The sequence below is a fragment of the Psittacula echo genome, assembly GCF_963264785.1.
Source record: "Psittacula echo genome assembly, chromosome: 4".
In the NCBI taxonomy this organism is placed as follows: domain Eukaryota; kingdom Metazoa; phylum Chordata; class Aves; order Psittaciformes; family Psittacidae; genus Psittacula; species Psittacula echo.
The window spans coordinates 2,096,840-2,116,629 of record NC_137738.1 but is presented as its reverse complement, the minus strand read 5'-3'; the positions used below and the strand labels follow the sequence as shown (position 1 = coordinate 2,116,629).

The window sequence follows — 19,790 nt, the reverse complement described above, 5'->3', positions numbered from 1 at the left end:
CTCGCCCCCTCATTGGGCAGCAGGTGCCTTCGGCGCCGCGCCTTCTTCCTCTGATTGGCTGGCGCGAAGGGGCGGGGACTTCAGGCCACACCCACCACGTCCGCTTCTTGTTCGCCGGTGTGCAGCCTCCGTGAGTGGCCGCGCGCTATTGCGCCTGCGCTGAGGCGACGGAAGGGAGACAGCGCATGTGCAGAGCTTGTCCCTTCTGAGGGTGTCGATATGGCGGCCAGCGGCAAGTCGTTCCTGGCTGATGCGGGCTATGGTGAGCAGGAGCTGGACGCTAACTCTGCCCTCATGGAACTCGACAAAGGTGAGGCCGAGCGGGGCTGGGATTGCCTGCCCTGTAGGGCTGCCATTAGGGCCGTCGGCTTCCACTCTCTAAGGGACGGTGTTGTCCCGGCCTGCGGTCCCCAGCTGCCGGGAGCTCGGTTTTGTACTGTGAGCGGGGGGTGGAGAGGGGTCTGACTGGGAAGGAGTGCCGGTATCTGCAGTGACTGTTGGTGTCTCGTTTAGGTCTCAGGTCTGGGAAGCTTGGGGAGCAGTGCGAAGCCGTCGTTCGTTTTCCTAGGCTCTTTCAGAAATACCCTTTCCCTATTCTCATTAATTCAGCTTTCCTAAAGTTGGCTGATGTGTTCAGAGTCGGGTAAGTAGCATCAGTCAGTCTTTATAGCAGTGTGTTGTGTCTTGGAGTGCTGCTGCACAGGAGCTTGGGCAGCGGTGGGGTTTTTTCTATGTGTGTGATAATACTGCTACACTGAGGACAAGTTGTGCTTAGTTGAAGCTTGCTTTCTCTGTCCTTAGTGGGCTTAAGTGTCTGTGAGTGATCAGTGGCACAGTTCTTTTCCATCTGGCCTGACATGAGGATTCACTTGCTGGTTGGTGTTAATTCTCCTCCAAAGACACGTTCCAATTTGTAGTTAATAAATAAATGAGTGATCCTATGTGCAAATTCTAATCCAAGGGATGTTAATAACAAAGGCTGAAGTGTAGCTTTTCCAAGTGCCTGATGTGTAAATAATGCATGTGATGGAATTGGAGCTATTTTGTCATAGCTTACAAAATTATCTGTTGCTGTTTGCTCAAGGAAGGAGAAGAAATTCACTCATACCTGGCAATAGCAATTAGACTTTTCTGGACATGCTTTTCTATCAGATTTTTATCCCTAAGTGTGCACAAAACAGGTATCCAGTATCAGAAGGGGACTATAAGGATGCTTGAGAGGGACTGCAGCAATAGGACAAGGGGTGATGGGTTCAAACTGAATCAGGGGAAGTTCAGGTTAGACCTAAGGGAGAAGCTCTTCCCTGTGAGGGTGCTGAGGCGCTGGCACAGGGTGCCCAGAGAAGCTGTGTCTGCCCCATCCCTGGTAGTGTTCAAGGCCAAGTTGGACACAGGGGCTTGAAGCAACCTGCTCTAGTGTGAGGTGTCCCTGCCCATGGCAAGGGAGTGGAACTGGATGAGTTTGAAGGTCCTTTCCAACCCAGCCCATTCTATGATTTTCTGATTTGCTTACACTCTCTTCACTGGTGTCAGTGAGTTAATTTCCCTGAAACTGGGCCTGAATTTGACCCTACCTCTACTAGAAGATAAAACAATAGTGTGGCTATAATCTCTTTTTTTATTCTATTAGTCAAATATAATGTTTCTAAAGCATAGACCTTTCCTTATTTTAATTTACTCTTGGAAGGTTGTTTTGGTTTTTATGATGCTTTCATATTTAGAGTGCTTGAATATTTATTATGAAACAGCCTGATAAAGAAATGTGTGTGGAAATGTGTGTGTCTCCTAACAGAAACAACTTCCTGAGGCTGTGTGTGCTGAAAGTTACTCAGCAGAGTGAGAAGCACTTAGAGAAGATCCTAAATGTGGATGAGTTCGTCAAAAGAGTTTTCTCAGTAATTCACAGCAATGATCCAGTTGCTCGGGCCATTACACTTCGGTATGTAATGACATTATGATCCTAATGTTCTTAGCATGCTGTTCTGGAATAATAAACTACTGTCAATGAAATTTAGGAGGTGTTTTCTACGTTGCTCGTAGAGTTAAAAGTAAAGACGTTTGTGTTTAAAGGTGATGAATGATAAAGATCTGAGATCAGAAGAACAAGGGTATTAACCATTGGCAATGGCAAGAGGTTTGTGGATGGCTTTGGGCAAACCAGGATTTGCAGCATTGAAATTTTGTGTTCTGAGGAGAAAAGTGAACCTCTTTTATGCATAACCCAGAGAGTAGCTGGATGCAATATATCCTATGTTGTCTATGATACAGTTAGGCCAGGACCAAAAGGAAAGTGCTTCCTTACGTGTCAAAAATTGTTATGCTTCCATCTGTATTTCATTAATGGTTGTCATAGAAGTTTACTGCTTGTTGGTCTCTGGTCAGTAACTTCGAAAGAAGTTCCATTGTATTGTTGATTGCTTTGGACTTCCTGCAGTAACATAAAGAAACAAATAAAATTAAGCTATCTTTCAATGTCACTGTCCTGCTGCCTTGGTATCTATGTCTAACAGTGTACAACATTATTATCTTAACTGCATCTTCCAGCTCCTGTGCAAGTGAATTCAAATGTGAAGATTAAACTTTCCTTTCTCTGTTTGTATTCTTTTCTTCAATCCATCTAGAACTGTTACTGACTTCACTATCGAAAGATGGGGGGCATTAACAGGGATTTGTTTGATGAGCTGCTATGTCCATTTCTTTCTCCTTTCAGTATTTTGAGATTATGCTTTCATGATCTGGTGTCTCAGAAATCTGTAATTACAGCACATCTCCATGTTTTATTGTAGTTCCACTTCATTATTCTAATGGAAGATTACAGTTGTTGACTGGTATAGAGGGCTATCTTTACAGACTGTCAGAAGCCCCAGGAATCTGCTTAGTTTGAAAAAAAAAAACTTACATCAAACCAATTCATGGGATGCATCAAGTGAAAGGTTAAAATGGCAGTTTCAGCTGAAAATCCTTGTTGTTTTTGTCTTCCTTAAGTAGTGTCAGTAAGGAAGAATGTGCTGAAAGAAAATTCTGCTCGAACACAACTTTGTGTCTGTGGAATTGCAGTGCTGGATAACTGTGTGTAAATATTTGCATTAGAACTCTTGCAAAAAGTGCCATCAGTGCAAATCCTGCATTTGTTCTTAATGAATTGGTTTGTGCTCAACAGGTGTAAAAAGTATCTTTGGGATATTGTTAGCAAAGTATAGACTGATTTACTCCTTTTTTAGCAGTTACACAAAAGGTAATGCACTATTCCCAGTAATAACTTTATCTCACATCAGCAAAAGATCTTAGAAACAAATGATGCAAATCAGCTACTTGTTTGCTGACAGTAACACTCTACAAACTTTGCTTTCTTAGCATGTGGTAAAAACTGATGAGTGTTCAGAGGTTTGTCGCATATTTAGTTTTACAGTCTGAATTGGGAAGAGAGTTAGAAACAATGGAAGCAGTTCTTTAAATATGTGGGGGGATTTATCCCCCTATACTAATACGTTTCTGAATTTATATCCCATAATGGGTACTTCATGTGTGTCTGAAAAGAGCCATTAGTGCACTTTAGCATTAAATCTCTTGTGTTGATACCAGAGTTTGAATGTAAAAGCACCTTAAAAAAACTTGGTCTAAGTGCCGTATTGGGAAGTTTCTCATTGTGCCCATTTCAAGATGAAAGGTATCAAACTGTAATTCATGTTTTATTAAACCACTGCCATAACCCACATGACAAAACTTGTTACCTTCTAATTATATGCCTGCTTTTAGCATTATTGCTCTCTGCAACTGCCTGACAGGAGGATGGAGTGAGGTAGGGTCAGTCTCTGCTTCCAAGGAGCAAAGAACAGGACAAGAAGTAATGGCCTCAAGCTGCACCAGGGCAGGTTTAGATGGAGATTAGGAACAGTTCCTTCCCCAGAAAGTGCTCAGGCATTGGAACAGGCTGCCCAGGGCAGTGCTGGAGTCACCGTCCCTGCAAGTGTTCACACACCATGTAGGCCCTAAGTAATGTGAGTTAGTGGCGGCCTTGGCAGTGCTGGGGAATGGTTGGACTTAATGATCTTTAAAGGTCTTTTCCAACCCAGTTGATTCTATGATTCCGTTTGTTTGTTTCTGTAATAGATGTGGATGAGTACATTTATATCAAAATAGTCTTTTAACCAGTCCTTTTCCATTTCTATTTGGTTTTGTCTTGCATTTCTTCACGATCACTGTTCTTCCTGAGTTTGCTGTGATCTATTTCTGTAGGATGCTGGGCAGCATGGCATCTATAATTCCAGAAAGGAAGAATGCACATCACAGCATTCGTCAAAGTTTGGATTCCCATGATAATGTGGAAGTTGAAGCTGCAATATTTGCTGCTGCCAATTTTTCTGCACAATCAAAGTAAGATGTCATTTTTGTTTTCAGTTTTTCATATCGCAGAGAATGGGAACTCCATTAGCACTGGCATTCACAAACTTTTGGTAGTGCTAAGCATGTTATTTTTAGCAAAACATTTAATTGTGTGGAATAACAATATCTAAGCACAAGTTTAACAGATTTTTTTTTTTTCTAAAATAGTAATAGAAAGCTCATAAATATGGGAATGCACAGTGGAATAGCAGCTTTAATCAATAATTGTTTTACATAAGTCATATTCTGGAACAAAACATAGTGCTGCTTGTCACTTTGACTTGTTCTTGGAAGCTTGCATTTGATCATGCCCATGTGCAGGGTTTCTAAAAGAACTTAGATCTTGGAAAGCACTCTTTTGTGAAAGCTTTTATTGTTAAAGCACCGTGTTTGGTAGTTCAATTGACTTTTATTTTTAATGATTTCTCTGTTGTATTTATCTCACCTGATACTTTGTCTTTTCTCTACAGGGATTTTGCTGCTGGCATATGTAATAAAATCAGTGAGATGATACAAGGTACATATGTATATTGAGTGATAAAAGGGAAACCTAATTTCTCTGAGAATTCTTTATTATCCACATGTAAATATTAGATGCTGTTGCCCTTATCCTCAAATGATTCCTGGTTTTAAATTAAATTAGCTAGCCATTAATCTAATGCCTGGCTTTTACATCCTCTTAAAATATAAGTTCTCAAAACACCTGTGTGGTAAAGAGTAAAAGCTCATCTATAGCATGATGTATAAACTTGCATAGCCTATCACAGGTTGCTTCAGGTGAGTTAATCGTAGAATCATTGAATGGTTTGGATTGGAAAGGACTTTAAGATCATCCAGTTCTAACCCCCTGCCACGGGCAGCGACACCTCACACTAGACCAGATTGCTCCAACCCATCCAGCCTGGCCTTGAACTCTGCCAGGGATGGGGCAGCCACAGCTTCTCTGGGCACCCTGTGCCAGCACCTCAGCACCCTCACAGGGAAGAGCTTCTGCCTTAGATCTAACCTGGACTTCACCTGTTTCAGTTTGAACCCACCACCCCTTGACCTGTCGCTGCAGTCCCTGATGAATCCTTGTAACCCCCTTCAGACACTGGAAGCTGCTCTGAGGTCTCCACGCAGCTTCTCTTCTTCAGGCTGAACAGCCCCAATGTTCTCAGCCTGTTGTGTATGGGAGGTGCTGCAGCCCCTGATCAACCTTGTGGCCTCCTCTGGATTTGTTCCAACAGCTCCATGTCCTCCTTATGTTGAGGACACCAGATGTGTGTGTTACCTATAATGAAGCAAGGAACAATCTTCTCCAAGAACTGTGGAAGTGCTTGGTACTGCTGTCCTTATGCTGGTAGCTTGTACATCAGTTATTTGAAGCTAACACAGGTTTCTATACAATCTGCAGTCAGCAGTGATAGCAATGCAGGCATACTTGTGCCTCAGTACTGCCAAAAGCCAGTACAAAGAACTAACACTGCCTATGTTTCTCTTCCCTGTTGCAGGTTTGGCCACACCTGTGGACTTGAAATTGAAGTTGATCCCTATTCTGCAGCACATGCATCATGATGCTAGCCTGGCCTCCAGCTCCCGGCAGCTGCTCCAGCAGCTGGTAACGTCATATCCCTCTACGAAGATGGTCATTGTTACTCTGCACACCTTTACTCTGCTTGCTGCTTCTTCTTTGGTTGACATTCCTAAGCAGGTAATTCTTCCTAATTAAGTCTTTCAACTTAAAGTGCATTTAAAAGACCTCAGATTCTAGCTGATGCTGAAAATAAATTGGTGGATATGCTGGGATGGTTGCTTCTGTATGGTGTAGAGAAAGAATACCCTGAAAACTGCTGCTGCTTTCATATTTTTTGCCCTCTCTGGTCCCATTTCCAGATAACCCCATCAAACACAGGAACCCTTCTTTACAGGTCATGACCTGTCTTTCTTTAAAACAACTGAGACTGAAATCAGCTAGGACCTTGACATCAACCCTGACCTACTCTAAAAATATGTCAACTTTACCTGTAGAACCCAGGCTTCACTTCTCACTACTGTGCATTCTCTCAGGTCCTGGGTGTGTGTTTTGCCTTCCTTGCATGCAAGCAAAGGAATATTTCAGTAGCAGAGTGCGCATTTGAAAATGTATTTCTTGATGAATTCTACGGAGGTTGAATCTGTTGCTGTAATTTAGGACTACAAACCAAGGTTGTTGGAAAACAGTGATAGGAGAATACAATACTTTTATGTTCTGTTAACGTGCTTTGTGGACATGATTTATGTAGCAGGTCCGAACACAGTGACATTTGAGACTGACTAGTCCTTGTAGTCGTGTAAGTCATTGCTTTCTCTCCATCCTGTACAGCTATGAAAGGCTAGTGTCTGTTACTATTAAACCAGTAACACTGATCTGTCTGAAACTTTTTTTTCGATATGGCTTATTTCTGTATTTCAGAGGATGCTTTCAATAGTACTGAATCTAAGCTAACTGAAACAACATTAGAACACTCTATAGGCTTTTTGGGGGGGTTTTATGAGTAAAGAGTGGTGATTTATTACCATTATGAGGTAAGACTGGTGATTTAGGCTGTATTTCTGTAACAGAACAGCCAATGCTGTGTAAAAGTGATATAGCCACTGTGGGGATGGAAAGCAAAGCCATGGCCAGCATGTTCATGCTTTTTCATATGCTGGCTATTCCATCTTTCCATCTCTGTGAAGTTTCAGGAAGAGAACACCACAAGGGACATGCAGTGAAGTGTCGTTTAATTTGAGATCAAGGCTTCAGAGGCGGTGGGTAGGGATTTGGTGTGTTTGTGTTTCAGGGGTTGTTTCTGGCAACTGCATAGAAGATGTCTGTGTTGCTGTCTGTTAACTGCAGCCACCCAAATTAGCTTTAAATGCCCAGAGTAGTTGCTAGTAGCATAATCACAACAGTATAAGGTTTTTACTGAACTTCTTGGAGATGTTTTATGGTAGTTTCTGAGAGTGTCAAAACAGCTTTCAAGGCTTCTCAGGTATGCAGGATGAGGAAATAGAGAAGGATGTTTGAACAAGCAGAGCAGCATGGTAGAAATCAGCTGTCAGACTATTTTAGCTTGCCATGGCATTACAGCCTAATCAGTGGCTTTTCCGTGTGGTGAGCAATCAGACAGATATGGCAAGTTAGTTTTGTCTGAGTATGCTCAAAATTCCTTCACAAGTACCTTTAAAAAGACCTTCCTTCTGGTAGCATCTCTCTTAAACAGTGAATTTACTTTGTTGCAGATCCAGCTTTTGCTGCAGTACTTGAAGAATGACCCCAGGAAGGCTGTGAAGAGGCTTGCAATCCAAGATTTAAAGTTGTTGGCCAACAAGACCCCGCATACGTGGAGCAGAGAAAATATTCAGGTTGATACATTCTTTTAAGCTATAGTTTATTATGGAAATTTGCAATTAGTTGCAGGATTTTTTCCAGAAGAACAATTTTGGAGGTAAACAAACTGTTACAAGGTAAAACAATCATGTATGTGTCTAAGACTGGAGAACTGTCGTAACATCTTTACCAATATTTGATCAATGAGAACTGATAACATTTTTGCAACTGATTTTTAAGTAAGAAATGACTTATAATTGATGTTTCCTAGCATATGAAACCCACTGTCCTTTTTCTGCAAGCCATGTCCTAGGTCTACTACTAAAACAGATGCTTCAGGACATGACTTCTAATTTTGATTTCAGTGTAGTCTATTTTGACTCTCAAAACTTTTCACAGCCAAGTGCAACTAAACTTTGAATACAGATAGCTCATGGGACTTCCTTCCCTCTGGATCTTTTCTCCTGCTACTCTTTAGGCACTCTGTGAATCTGCTCTTCATACTCCTTATGACAGCTTGAAGCTGGGCATGCTCTCTGTTCTTTCTGTATTATCGGGGACCATTGCCATTAAACAGTACTTCAGCACTGCTCCAGGTAAGAAAACAAGATCAGATGATTGTCTTTGGCATTTTGGATGCTTTGACATGTCTGTCTACTGATAGTCAGTTCCATCTGAACATTTTGTAGTGTGTTCTTAAACTGGTTTTGAACTTCAGGATACGAGGTGAGAGTCAGAATGTGTTCATCATATGTAAACTTAAAATGGGATACTTGTATACCCATGAATAGTCATGGTCTAAGATTTTCTTCTTGATTTTATGGTTAATGTGTTTTATGAAAGATTTTCTTACCTTTGGGTCTTATATGCCTTCAGTGATATGGTTTAGTGGTGGTCTTGGTGATCCTGGGATAATGGTTGGACTTGGTTATCTTAAAGGTCTTTTCCAACCTGGTTGATTCTATGATTCTTCAACTTTTCTTCATCAAATGAAGAAATGTAATGCCTCCCAAGTGGCTGTCCTGCGTTCTGCTTTGAAACCATGGATTTGCATAGTTTTTGAGTAGCATGAAGACTTAATGGTGTGAGTGTGGGCTGGCATATTATCCTGGCTCAGTGAAGCTTTACCACATTTGTGGGAATGACCTGCTTCAGTACCAGGTGAACCTTTCTGCCTTGTGACTGTATTTTGAAGAAATAGAGTAGACATTTAAAAGTGATTCAAGGTATCTTGTTCTTAAAATGATGATCACATGGTTTTCTTTTTCTTCTCAGAAGCCAGACTGCCCTTATGAGTTATTACAAGCCCAACTACATGGGCTGCAGAAACAGAGAAAAATAGTACATCCTCTTCAGTCATTCTGGCATGTCTTAATAATTAATATGTTCACCAGCTTTTTTAATCAGATATAATAATTCTTAAGGCAGTACTTCTCTGAGTCCCTGAAACATCAACCTTTAGACCCAAATATTCTTTCTCATCTCTGTCTAACTTGTATAGTCTTCAGGAATGGAGGGAGAGCCTCTGTGTGTGCAGAAAGAGATGCTCTCATCCTATCCTTTAAACATACAAAAAGAAATAATCCTAAATCAATGTAGGCTTTCTGTAGAAATGTACTGTAAGAGATTTGTGGTGTAATTACAGACTCTGCTGATTTGTGTCCTGTTTGCCTTGTCTTTGTTTAGGAACAGCAGCTACAACTACAAGGTCATTTGATTTAGTAAAACTGGCACAGGAGTGCTGTTACCATAATAACCGTGGCATTGCAGCTCATGGTGTGAGAATTCTGACTAATATATCAGCCTCTTGTCAGGAAAAAGGTAAATGAAAGCAAGGACAGTGAAATGTGTCTGTTTACAGTTAGGCTTATGCACTTCACATGTGCTAACTGGTCATGTCTGAGAACCTGTCTGTAAATCTGTCTGATCCTTCATGCTGTTTTGGGAGAACGGGGCCTGTAATCTGGCAGAGAATACTCTGTATGATTTTATGAATGGTTAGAAAGATTCCATTTTTAACTTAGAATTGTTTGTCAGCCTTTGAAAACTCTTTGCACAAAGCCTGTTGCAAAAGACTAACCGGGCATTTAGAAGCCTTGGTCCAGGGACTTACGCTCTACAAACGGCACAGTTGGTGTGACTGCAAGATAAGTTACCTGAGACATGGAATAGCAGAATTGTTTCTAATCAAAATAAGGTGATGCAGAGGTATTGGGAAGATACTGGTCATGAATGCAACACCAGTCCAAACGTTATAGCACCTGTGGCCAGAAAATGTAGCTGAGAACTCACTTATTCTGGTTTTCTTTTCTTAGATCTTCTGCCTTTGGAGCAAGATGCAGTTTTTGGCTTAGAAGCTCTTCTTGTTCTTTGTAGTCAAGATGACAGTCCAGGAGCTCAGGCAACCTTAAAGGTGACATTATGTTGTCTTCCCCTAGCACAGCTGTAAGTTTTACAGTAATATTCCTCTCAGAGGAACAGCTATAGTAAAACATGAAGTTGAATGTGGCATGGAGGTGTCTCTGGAGGACAAAGAATACTGAAAAGAGCTTGCTCTTTGGAGATGTATAGGATTACAACACTTCTCATTTTAATTTTCCCACTTCATAAGCTGTTCCTGGCAATTTTATCCCGTTATTTTCCTGTAAAGGCTGGTGGTGTGAGAAAGATTAGGATTTCTTGAATTTGTCTTCTCTATTCCTGCAACCATACTTGCAGATAAGTGTGTCTGGCTTTTTTAGTTTCAAGTAGACATTATGTTTATTGTGCCTGTTGGTTGTGTGAGTTGCAGATCACGTTAACGTGCATGGTGAAGCTGGTCAAGTGCCGTCCTCACCTGAGCCAGTCAGTAGTTGAATCTCTGCTGACCCAGCTACACAGCGCCCAGGATGCTGCCAGGATTCTCATGTGCCATTGTTTAGCAGCTATTGCCATGCAGCTGCCTGTTCTAGCAGATGGGATGCTAGGAGACCTGATGGACCTCTATAAATTAATTGGACGATCTGCCACAGATAAAAAACAGGAACTCTTGGTAAGACCTCCTTCTGGTAAATAGGCCTTAGATTCATAGAGTCATAGAATCAACCAGGTTGGAAAAGCCCTTTAAGCTCATCCAGTCCAACCATTCCCCAGCACTGCCAAGGCCACCACTAACTGAGGGTCTGGTCTACACAGTGTATGAACACTTGCAGGGACGGTGACTGCAGCCCTGCCCTGGGCAGCCTGTTCCAATGCCTGAGCACCCTCTGGGGAAGGAATTGTTCCTCAGCTCCATCTAAACCTGCCCTGGTGCAGCTTGAGGCCGTTTCCTCTTGTCCCATCCCTTGTTCCTTGGGAGCAGAGCCCAGCCCCTCCTGGCTCCATCCTCCTCTCAGGCAGTTGTAGGGAGCCATCAGGTCCCCCCTGAGCCTTCTCTTCTCCAGACTGAACCCCCCAGGTCCCTCAGCCATTCCCCATCACACTGTGCTCCAGGCCCTGCACCAACTTCTATGCAAACTACTGTGGATGGATTTTATTTAAAAAGCCAGCTAAGTCATTTGTTATGTCCTAGTTGATGTGCCAGTCTACAGCCACTCTTTTCAGTTGTGTTTTAACTTTTGATGACATACATTCAATGTTGAAATATCTCATGGCTGGAGCTGAATTATGTATTTATAAGTGTATTCCATTAGATTTTCCAGCAGGTGGCACTGCTTAGACAAATCCAGCTATTGAAATTAATGGGATATCTGTAAAATAATGGTTAGAGAAAAGCAGAATGGCAGTTAGCTCACTTCATGTCTGGTAACTCTCATGCACATGACTTAATACATTCTTAAGAGATAAAAATGCTTTCTCATGTCCATTTGGAAATGAATTTGAATTTTAAGAAGGAAATTACAAGCTTCTTGTTACTTCATTCATTGCATTTGAAACATCTCAGTTAAAAGCCACAGTGAAGATTTTTTTAAATGAAAGTGACTTTCATCTCCAAGAATGAAGCTACTTAAATAACTACTTAAAAGATACATGACTGAGAAGTTCCTCAGTTAAAATGGTTATGTAATCTTCTGTTTAGTTTTGAGTCTAAAATCAGGCAGATCAGTTCTGGTAGCGTAGGAAACAGAACTGGCATTTTCTTTCCTTTTTCATTTAGCTCCTGCTATATAACCTTCTTCCTCACCATTCTTTATTAGGTTTCTCTCGCCACAGTGATATTTGTTTCCAGCCAGAAAGCTTTATCTCCAGAAATCAAAACTGTTATCAAACAGCAGCTGGAGAATGCTTCCAATGGATGGACAGCCTACAGGATAGCTAGGCAGGCTTCCAGAATGGTAAGTGAAATACCTGGAGGAAAATGGTTTAGTGCTGTTGGAAAGGTGCTAGTGTCTTCTTTGAACTGGAAAAAGAAAATAAGGAACATGGTAGGACTTGGGAGGAGGAAATGAATGGGGGGTTTGGAAACTTCCATCTTAATTCCCTGGAATGTGACATTTAGGGCAGTCATCCCATCGGGATGGTTTTTCACTTGTCTTTTTGAAGTATTTGAAAAGGAAGTGAATAATGGTACTTTCTTGAGCACATGCCTAATCTGCATTGTCTAGCTGTTCTTTAGAAGGTGATATAGGCCATCCTGATGTGCGCTTCTCTCTTTTTCAATGTGATGAAAGGAAGAAAAAGATACTCTTTCCCTTTTCACAGGCGGGGTTAGAATGATGTAGAAACCCTAGTATTGGATGCTGGTGTAAAAGTAAATTTTAGTATTTGTTTCTCATATTGTTGAATTGCCTTGCGTAAATAAGTACTATACTTACTCGGTATAAATATATATACATATAGATAAGTAGATACACAGGCTGCTATTTCCATAGAAAAGGCATTTGTGCTTTTACTTATTGTTAAGATTGTCATGATCAAATGATTGGAAGAAATTTCACTGTTTCTAATGTTAAAGTAAGAGTTGTTCTGGAGATGTTAGTGTTCTCTTATGTATATTTGTGTCATAGAAATGCACAGCCTTCATTAATGTCCCCTCTTAAAAACATTCTTGTCATTGCAGGGCAACCATGACATGGCCAGAGAACTGTATCAAAGCCTGCTCACTCAAGTGGCGTCAGAACACTTCTACTTCTGGCTGAACAGCTTGAAGGAGTTCTCCCATGCAGAACAGTGTCTGACAGGTCTGCAGGAGGACAACTACAGCTCGGCGCTGTCTTGCATTGCTGAAGCTTTAAAATCGTATCATAAAGGAATAGCATCACTGACGGTTAGCACAGATATACTTTAGTGATGATTTTTCTGTATACTGTAGCATAGAATCACAGACTGGTTTGGGTTGGAAAGGAGCTTAAGATCTAGTTCCAACCCCTCTGCCATGAAGAGGGACATCTCCCACTAAACCACGTTGCCCAAGGCTCTGTCCAACCTGGCCTTGGACACTGCCGGGAATGGAGCAGCCACAGCTTCTCTGGGCACCCTGTGCCAGCACCTCAGCACACTCACAATGAATAACTTCTTCCTTATATCCAGCCTGAACTTGCCCTGTTTCAGTTTGAACCCAGTCCTATCGCTACAGTCCCTGATGTGTTTGGTTTCTGTTCTTAAACCTCTGAAAAGTTTTTTGACATTTGCCAGACTCTGTGTGAGAGGACTGCAGGGAAGAGCCAGTTGTAACACACTGCATCTGCAGAGGGAAGATCCTGTAGCTCAGCTAAGTGTGATTAGCTAGACTTCATCACCACCACCCCTTCCTGCCTTGATCACATCCTGTGATATGATGACACAGACACATCTGGTTTTAAAGTTACAGCACTTAAAATTTGCCACTCCTTGTTTTGGCTGAATAAACACTATTGTAATAGTCAAGCCTGGGACTTTGTCTCCATTGGCTGCTATCTTCTCAAGATATGGAGAAGGATTTAATTGTCTTCCTCCCTCCTGCTGAGTTCATGTTGCTTTCTATTTGACAAAGTAATCCTGTGGAATCCTAACAACATGGCAGCACCAGTTTACTGGGAGAAGGGAGGACAATCAAATCAGCAGAATTCAGATGATACCTGCTTTTCTGCAAATACTTTCTGTTTCTCTGGAGTGGTGAAAATAGCAGGAAGCTGTCTGATGGCTGAAAATGTTAACAAAAAAACCCATTAATGAACATGGACCAGCTCTTTACTGTGAAGTTGCTTCTTAACGAAAGACAATCCAGCTTCACACAATAATTCTGTATTTTAGTTTCCATAAAGGAATCTTTACGTGCAGTTCTTTGTCTTTTGAATTAGGCTCCTTTTTTTCAGTTACTGGGACTGTCAAGTGCTTTGACAATCCAGATGATATTGTTTAATAAGGTTCAGATACTACTGCTTATTAATAAATATTCCTCAAGAGGCAGGAAGGATGTAGGTTTTACACCTTTGCCTTCTGAGAGGAAGCTCTATTATTCCTGAAGTGTCTGTCTTTAACTTGTTGGCTGAGTGAACAAGGCTTGTAACTCAGCATTTCAAGATTTCTCTAATGTCTAAAAGACACTGAGGGGGAGCCCTCATCTAATTAGATGTTAATATTTAATAGAGGCAGGAAAATAACTAGCTTCAATAGGTCATTCTGTGAGTCAGTAGTTTAATGAGCCTTTCCCTAGGGTTTGGGTTTTTTTCTATTGAAGGATTCCTGTCCTCATCAACCCTGCTGACTTCATTTCCTGGTTGCACATAGTGCTTTGCTGAGTGTAGTACCTTCCTTGTGGGTCGTTGTGGTCCAGAGGAGCACGTACAGGGTTTTGAGGGCTGCAGAAGAGTAAGTGGGGTTTATAGCTGGCTGTTGCATCTCTCGGAACAAATTCCTAACCTTGTGTGTACCAGTTGTAAAAGGAGCCACTCACTGCTTGCATCTACAGCACCCAGCATCTCAAAGGGAAGCGGAGTGTAATGTGCACGATAGTCTTGCTGCTGAAGACCTTTGCTGTCTCTTCCCTCTGAGTTTAGCTTTACTGTTGCTACTGTTTCAGTGTAGGGCACGACTCAGCCCTGTTGGTACTGTAGAGCACTGTTAGTGCATATGATGAGCCCTGTGTAGCTGTCCACTTTGTATCTGGAAGACCACTGTGTCAGTAAATCTGTTGTAGATGTTCACTCAACCCAGTTTAGCAATGATGAAATACATGTCAGAAGATTTCTCAATGCCTTCTTGATAGACATGCAACTGTCTGTCTTGCAGTGCTCTGTGCAACACATTCTGTCACGTTGAGTTAGTCCAGTTGAGGAAGAAGTCCCATTACTTTATGGATGCTGGATGGAAGGCAGGGTCTTGTTGTGGAGCAGATTGACCACAGTCCCCATCTGCCTCTGTGTACTTGCTTGTATAGTTAGTGAATTTTTAACTAGGACCTGCTCTTTCTTGCACAAAACATGCACCTCATTTGGTAGCATTGTGCTTATTTTTCACTGCTGGCAGTCTAGTGAAGATACAGAACTTGAACAGAGCACTAAAATAACCACCGATTAAGTAGTGCTAACTCCACATACATTGATAAGAAGTGGTGGTGTTGAAGAGCTTGGCTGAGCCAAAGAACTCTGCCGTTTTCTAGAAAGAATTGTAACTCATTTATTGCACATGGCTTATAGGGGTAGCAGATAAGGTAAATTGAGTATTAATGAGACAAGCTTGTCTTTCCATTTGCAAGAGCCAAGTCCAATTTGTGCTACTAAAAATGTCTGGATTTTCTGCTCTTAAGTGCTGGTACTTTACTGTCTATAAAAGCCTGTAGTCTCTGTAGAGCCATTACAGTGCAGTGAGGTCTCCTACAGAGGGTTTTCTGATACCACCCTTGCAAAATCGGCTGAACAATTTCCATTCAAAAGGGCTCTCTTCTGTTTTTTTTTAATGCCCTTGGAGAGGAGAAAGCAAAGGAGTGGGTAAGAAGGGCTGAAGCAGCCTTATTTGCTTGAAATCTAGCTCAGTAGTTTAAAGTGGTTGCAATTGGCTAATGTTTCTTCTCTTTAGTCAATAGTGGGCCAGTTCCTAGGTGTTTTGTGAGTTTGCTGCTTTCCTGTTGGCAAAGAAATGGATCTTCATAAGGTTTTTGGAATGGGCTATAACTTCTTGCTTTCAGCAGTAACCTTTTCTGTTGATGAGTAAGAAGCACAGGAGATGGTGTGCATGGGTTTAACATGTTGCCATTCTCTGAGTAAGAGATGGTCCTAGTGCTTTGTTTTACAGAAGGCTTTTCCCCCTCCTAAAGAAAAGAGTGTACTCAAAATCCAGCAGTATAAGAAAAATCAGTGGATTTCTGGCCTAACTAGTGTGAAATATTGGGTGCTGCAGTTTACCCCCACCTTGGGTGTCCTGAGGTGTCACAGATGCTTCACGCATCAGATAAAGTCTTAGGGAGCAGTTTCACAGGACTGCATCTTCTAAATAACCACAGCATGTCTGCCCTCCTGGAGTTCTGTTACTTACTGTTCTTAGTTGTCACTGAACTCTCTCTTGCCTGCATCAAATGCAAGGTTGAGTGCCTTTGTAATGTTCCATTTCACAAAATGTACAAGGTTATTGCCCTTTCTTCCTGCTGCAGGTAACTTCAGCCAGTTCCTTCTCTTCTGGCTGATGCAGGGAATCGCTTTGTCAGTCCTTGTGTTTCCCTTCCAATTCAGTGTGCTCTCTCTTATGGATAAGGACTGTCTGGACTAATGTCATCTGACTAATGGCTTGGCCTTGGTAAAAGAGGAAATAGGTGCCCCAATAGTGGTATAACAGCTTGAGTCACATTTGTTACAAGGGTGATACACTTGAAATAGGGATTAATAAATTACTTCGGTGTTGTTTATATTCAGTGTGATTTTAAATTGAGCAAATCCCTCAAATGTGTTTTAAAACAGCAGCTTTTAGACTTGAATTCAGTTGTAGGATGAGACAGTTCGGTGCCATTGCAATGTTACTTTATCATGGTTGCTTTTGACCTAGATTGCCAACATTCCTACTGCTGTGTTTCAGGCTGCTAGTACGCCGCTTAATCCGCTGAGCTTTCAGTGTGGATTTGTGAAACTCAGGATTGACCTTCTGCAAGCTTTTTCTCAACTTATTTGTACCTGCAACAGCCTCAAAACAAGTCCTCCACCAGCTATTGCCACGACGATTGCTATGACATCAGGAAATGACCTCCAGAGGTGTGGACGCATCTCTAACCAGGCACGTGTTCTTGTTCCATGCTTGTGTTTGCCATAAATTTTGCTTCTCAGCAAACGTAGCTGATGAAAGGAATGAAAAGTGGTAGTGAAGAGTTTTGCTAAATAGTGGGCCTTGGTCTTCACCTATAGTTATGCAAATATCTCCCTGTAGCAGGTTGTATTATGAAGTTATATACATAAGTTTTCTCATACTTTTCATGCACATAGCTTCCAAGATATCCGTATAGTAAGCCCCTTGGCAAGCTCAAACTTGCAGCAAGACCTTTCACACCTTGTTTTGAAATGCCACAGGTACTGTGATTACACTAAGGAAGAATATATGATTTAGGATCCTATTACAACCACTTTTGGTGAGCGTTGGCAACAGACTTGCTACCATATAGAACACCAAGACAGTTTGCTTCTAAAATGCATGTAGTCTGCAAGAAGGCATCAGTGGGTAGTCTTTGAAAGAGCAGTTTGATTTACCTTAGGGGATGGTGGAGGTTGTTGGTGGGGTTTAGAGGCTGTTTGGTCTGTTTTGCTTTATTTTTAGCCCAGGGAGGGTATGTTGGTGCTGTGTTACAGGAAGAAACACCAGTTTAATGCACAGATAACAGCCTGTCACTATGGTGACTTTTATCTGTGTGAAGAAGCAAGAACTTGGTATATCTTGCTAGAGTATACTGGATGTGTGGGGGGTTGGTTTGTTTTGCTTTGATTTGGGTTTCTTTGACTACCAGCATTGCCTCTGCAGATGAAGCACTCAATGGAGGAATTTCGGAACCTGGCTACCCGCTATGGAGAGCTGTATCAGGCATCTTTTGATGCCGACTCAGCAACTCTAAGGAATGTAGAACTGTATCCTTTTAAAAATCTTAGGATTTTGTAGAATCAGCCAGGTTGGAAAAGCCCTTTAGGCTCACCCAGTCCAACTGTTCCCCAGCACTGCCAAGGCCACCACTAACCCATGGCACTGAGGGCCTCGTCTACACAGTGTATGAACACTTGCAGGGATGGTGGCCCTGGGCAGCCTGTTCCAATGCCTGAGCACCCTCTAATACGTTGACTTCCCTTCTCATGTGAACAGAATGATGGTGAACAATCCTCTTTTCTGCAGAGACTGGCACAAAATCATTTTGAAACAGTAACATAAAAATTAGGTACTCGTTGCTTAAAACCTATTTAGAAATAAACATTGCCATACTATTGCTTGGGATTGCCTTATGAAGAAGTTAGGACCCAAAAATTGCAACAGCATAAAATTGGGGATTTTCATGGTTCTTGATCTGTTTACTAAAGGAGTAATGACTGTAGGATTATTTTGCAGAAGGTAGAGAAGTAAGTCCAGTAACCATACTGCATTTCTTGGTTCAGGTGCAATCTTTGTAAGTCTTTTAACTCCTTAATATTAACGTCAGACAGCAGCAGAGCTGCCTGTTGATTTCGCATGCAATAGAAGCTCTGATTTTGGATCCAGAATCTGCAAAGTAGGTCTGATAGTTAACTCCTTTGCTGTTTGTATCTAAATCCCTGGGGGCTTTAAGCCCAGGAATTCAAAGAATGCTCAGAAGGTTTCTCAGTAGGGGCTTCTAATGCCACTCTGGGCAGGCTTGAGGACCTGGTGCTGCTGTGCTGTACCTGGCAGGCTAGGGACTGTGTTTTGGGTTCCACATTTGTTCTGATTTTCTCTGGGGAGTACTGTGCTGGGCATGTTTTAAATATAGGCTTACATTAAAATAAACCCCAACTTTTAATCTCTTCTTGAGCCACCTATTTCAGTTTGTGTCATTCTGTGTTGGCTCCCATACCTATTGTTTGCACTTGGAAGCACATATTCGTTTCCCTTAGAGTCCTGCAAATATATGCACTAACTTAGTTTAAACTCTTAATGCAAATCCATAACCTCTGACTCTTTTTTTTTTTTTTAACTTTGAACTTATACCCACTAGGAAATGAAGTTCCTATGAATCGAATCACTCTTTAAAACTCCCAGACTGGGATTAAATTGAAGATAATGTGGATGAAGAGCTTTAAATGTGTGATTTTTATAACTGGAAGTAAAAGTGAACATCAGAGTGTTTGTCCTACTCCTTATGAATTAAGCATTGTTTAGAAGGTGTATTGATCAGACTTGTAAAAAGCATGAAGCTGGGGACTTCAAAACATTAGGTGTCTAGGAGATGGAATTGTGTTCAAGGCATGAGATTACAAACTTCCAGATTTAGTCTTAACTCTGGCATTCTTGCTTTTCCTTGAGCTGTGAGACTTCTAAAAGCATTAGAAACGCTACAGGCTTAAATAAAAGGTAGGGGTATTAAGTGTACTGAGCCTGTTAGACCCCTAAATGCTTCACGTGAGAAAGGATGGGGACAGAAGTTGGGATAAGATGTAGTTAGGGGTTTAAACGTAAAGGGCAAGTCTTACAATGGAAAAATAATAAGGAAACAGAGTAAACAGTTTGAGCAGTTATTTCTTGATGGATTTTGAGTTGTAATAGGGGATGGTCTTGTTGGGTCTGTTTGGGAATAAGCCTCCCACATTACAAAGAGGAAAGTATGTCAGACACAGTGAAAAGTTTTGGGTTTTTTTTTTTTTTAGTTTCCAGGAATACAGCTCAAATGGAACAGCACACGTTGAGAGTGAATATGAAAGAAGAATGATGTCTGTATTTAATCATGTACTGGAAGAAGTGGAATCCCTCAACAGGAAGTATGCTCCTGTGTCTTACTTGGCAAGTAGTGGTTTTAAATGTATATTCTATAGACAAACCTTCCAAAACCTCAGCAACTCCATGTATCTTTAGTGGCCAAGAAACTGAAGAACATGCTTAACATAAGGTTTTACTGGCATAAACACTCTCTAGTGTCCGGCACTAGCCTAGCTTCAGTCTCTGAGCTGCTGGCAGTTAATACTGTGTTTTGTGAGTGTAGCAT

The 19,790-nt window shown here is 41.5% G+C and overlaps 1 protein-coding gene across 4 annotated transcripts in view; it reads left to right on the top strand.

Moving 5' to 3' along the window:
- Window positions 1–219: 219 nt before the first annotated feature.
- The window catches only part of INTS7 (integrator complex subunit 7), a gene marked incomplete at its 5' end in the record, with an annotated part of 69,952 nt that continues 50,381 nt past the window's right edge, over window positions 220–19,790 (top strand). For all 4 annotated transcript variants that reach the window (XR_013956639.1, XM_080616093.1, XM_080616092.1 and 1 more), the window contains 17 exons: window positions 220–310; window positions 514–643; window positions 1,793–1,939; window positions 4,237–4,374; window positions 4,854–4,900; window positions 5,877–6,076; window positions 7,630–7,752; window positions 8,196–8,313; window positions 9,404–9,538; window positions 10,033–10,130; window positions 10,509–10,748; window positions 11,893–12,030; window positions 12,756–12,962; window positions 16,682–16,876; window positions 17,612–17,715; window positions 18,276–18,344; window positions 19,456–19,588. Coding sequence is in view for 3 of the 4 variants with exons in the window: in XM_080616093.1 (XP_080472219.1) it covers window positions 220–310; window positions 514–643; window positions 1,793–1,939; window positions 4,237–4,374; window positions 4,854–4,900; window positions 5,877–6,076; window positions 7,630–7,752; window positions 8,196–8,313; window positions 9,404–9,538; window positions 10,033–10,130; window positions 10,509–10,748; window positions 11,893–12,030; window positions 12,756–12,962; window positions 16,682–16,876; window positions 17,612–17,715; window positions 18,276–18,344; window positions 19,456–19,588 (2,313 nt within the window). The remainder of the gene's footprint in view (window positions 311–513; window positions 644–1,792; window positions 1,940–4,236; window positions 4,375–4,853; window positions 4,901–5,876; window positions 6,077–7,629; window positions 7,753–8,195; window positions 8,314–9,403; window positions 9,539–10,032; window positions 10,131–10,508; window positions 10,749–11,892; window positions 12,031–12,755; window positions 12,963–16,681; window positions 16,877–17,611; window positions 17,716–18,275; window positions 18,345–19,455; window positions 19,589–19,790) is intronic.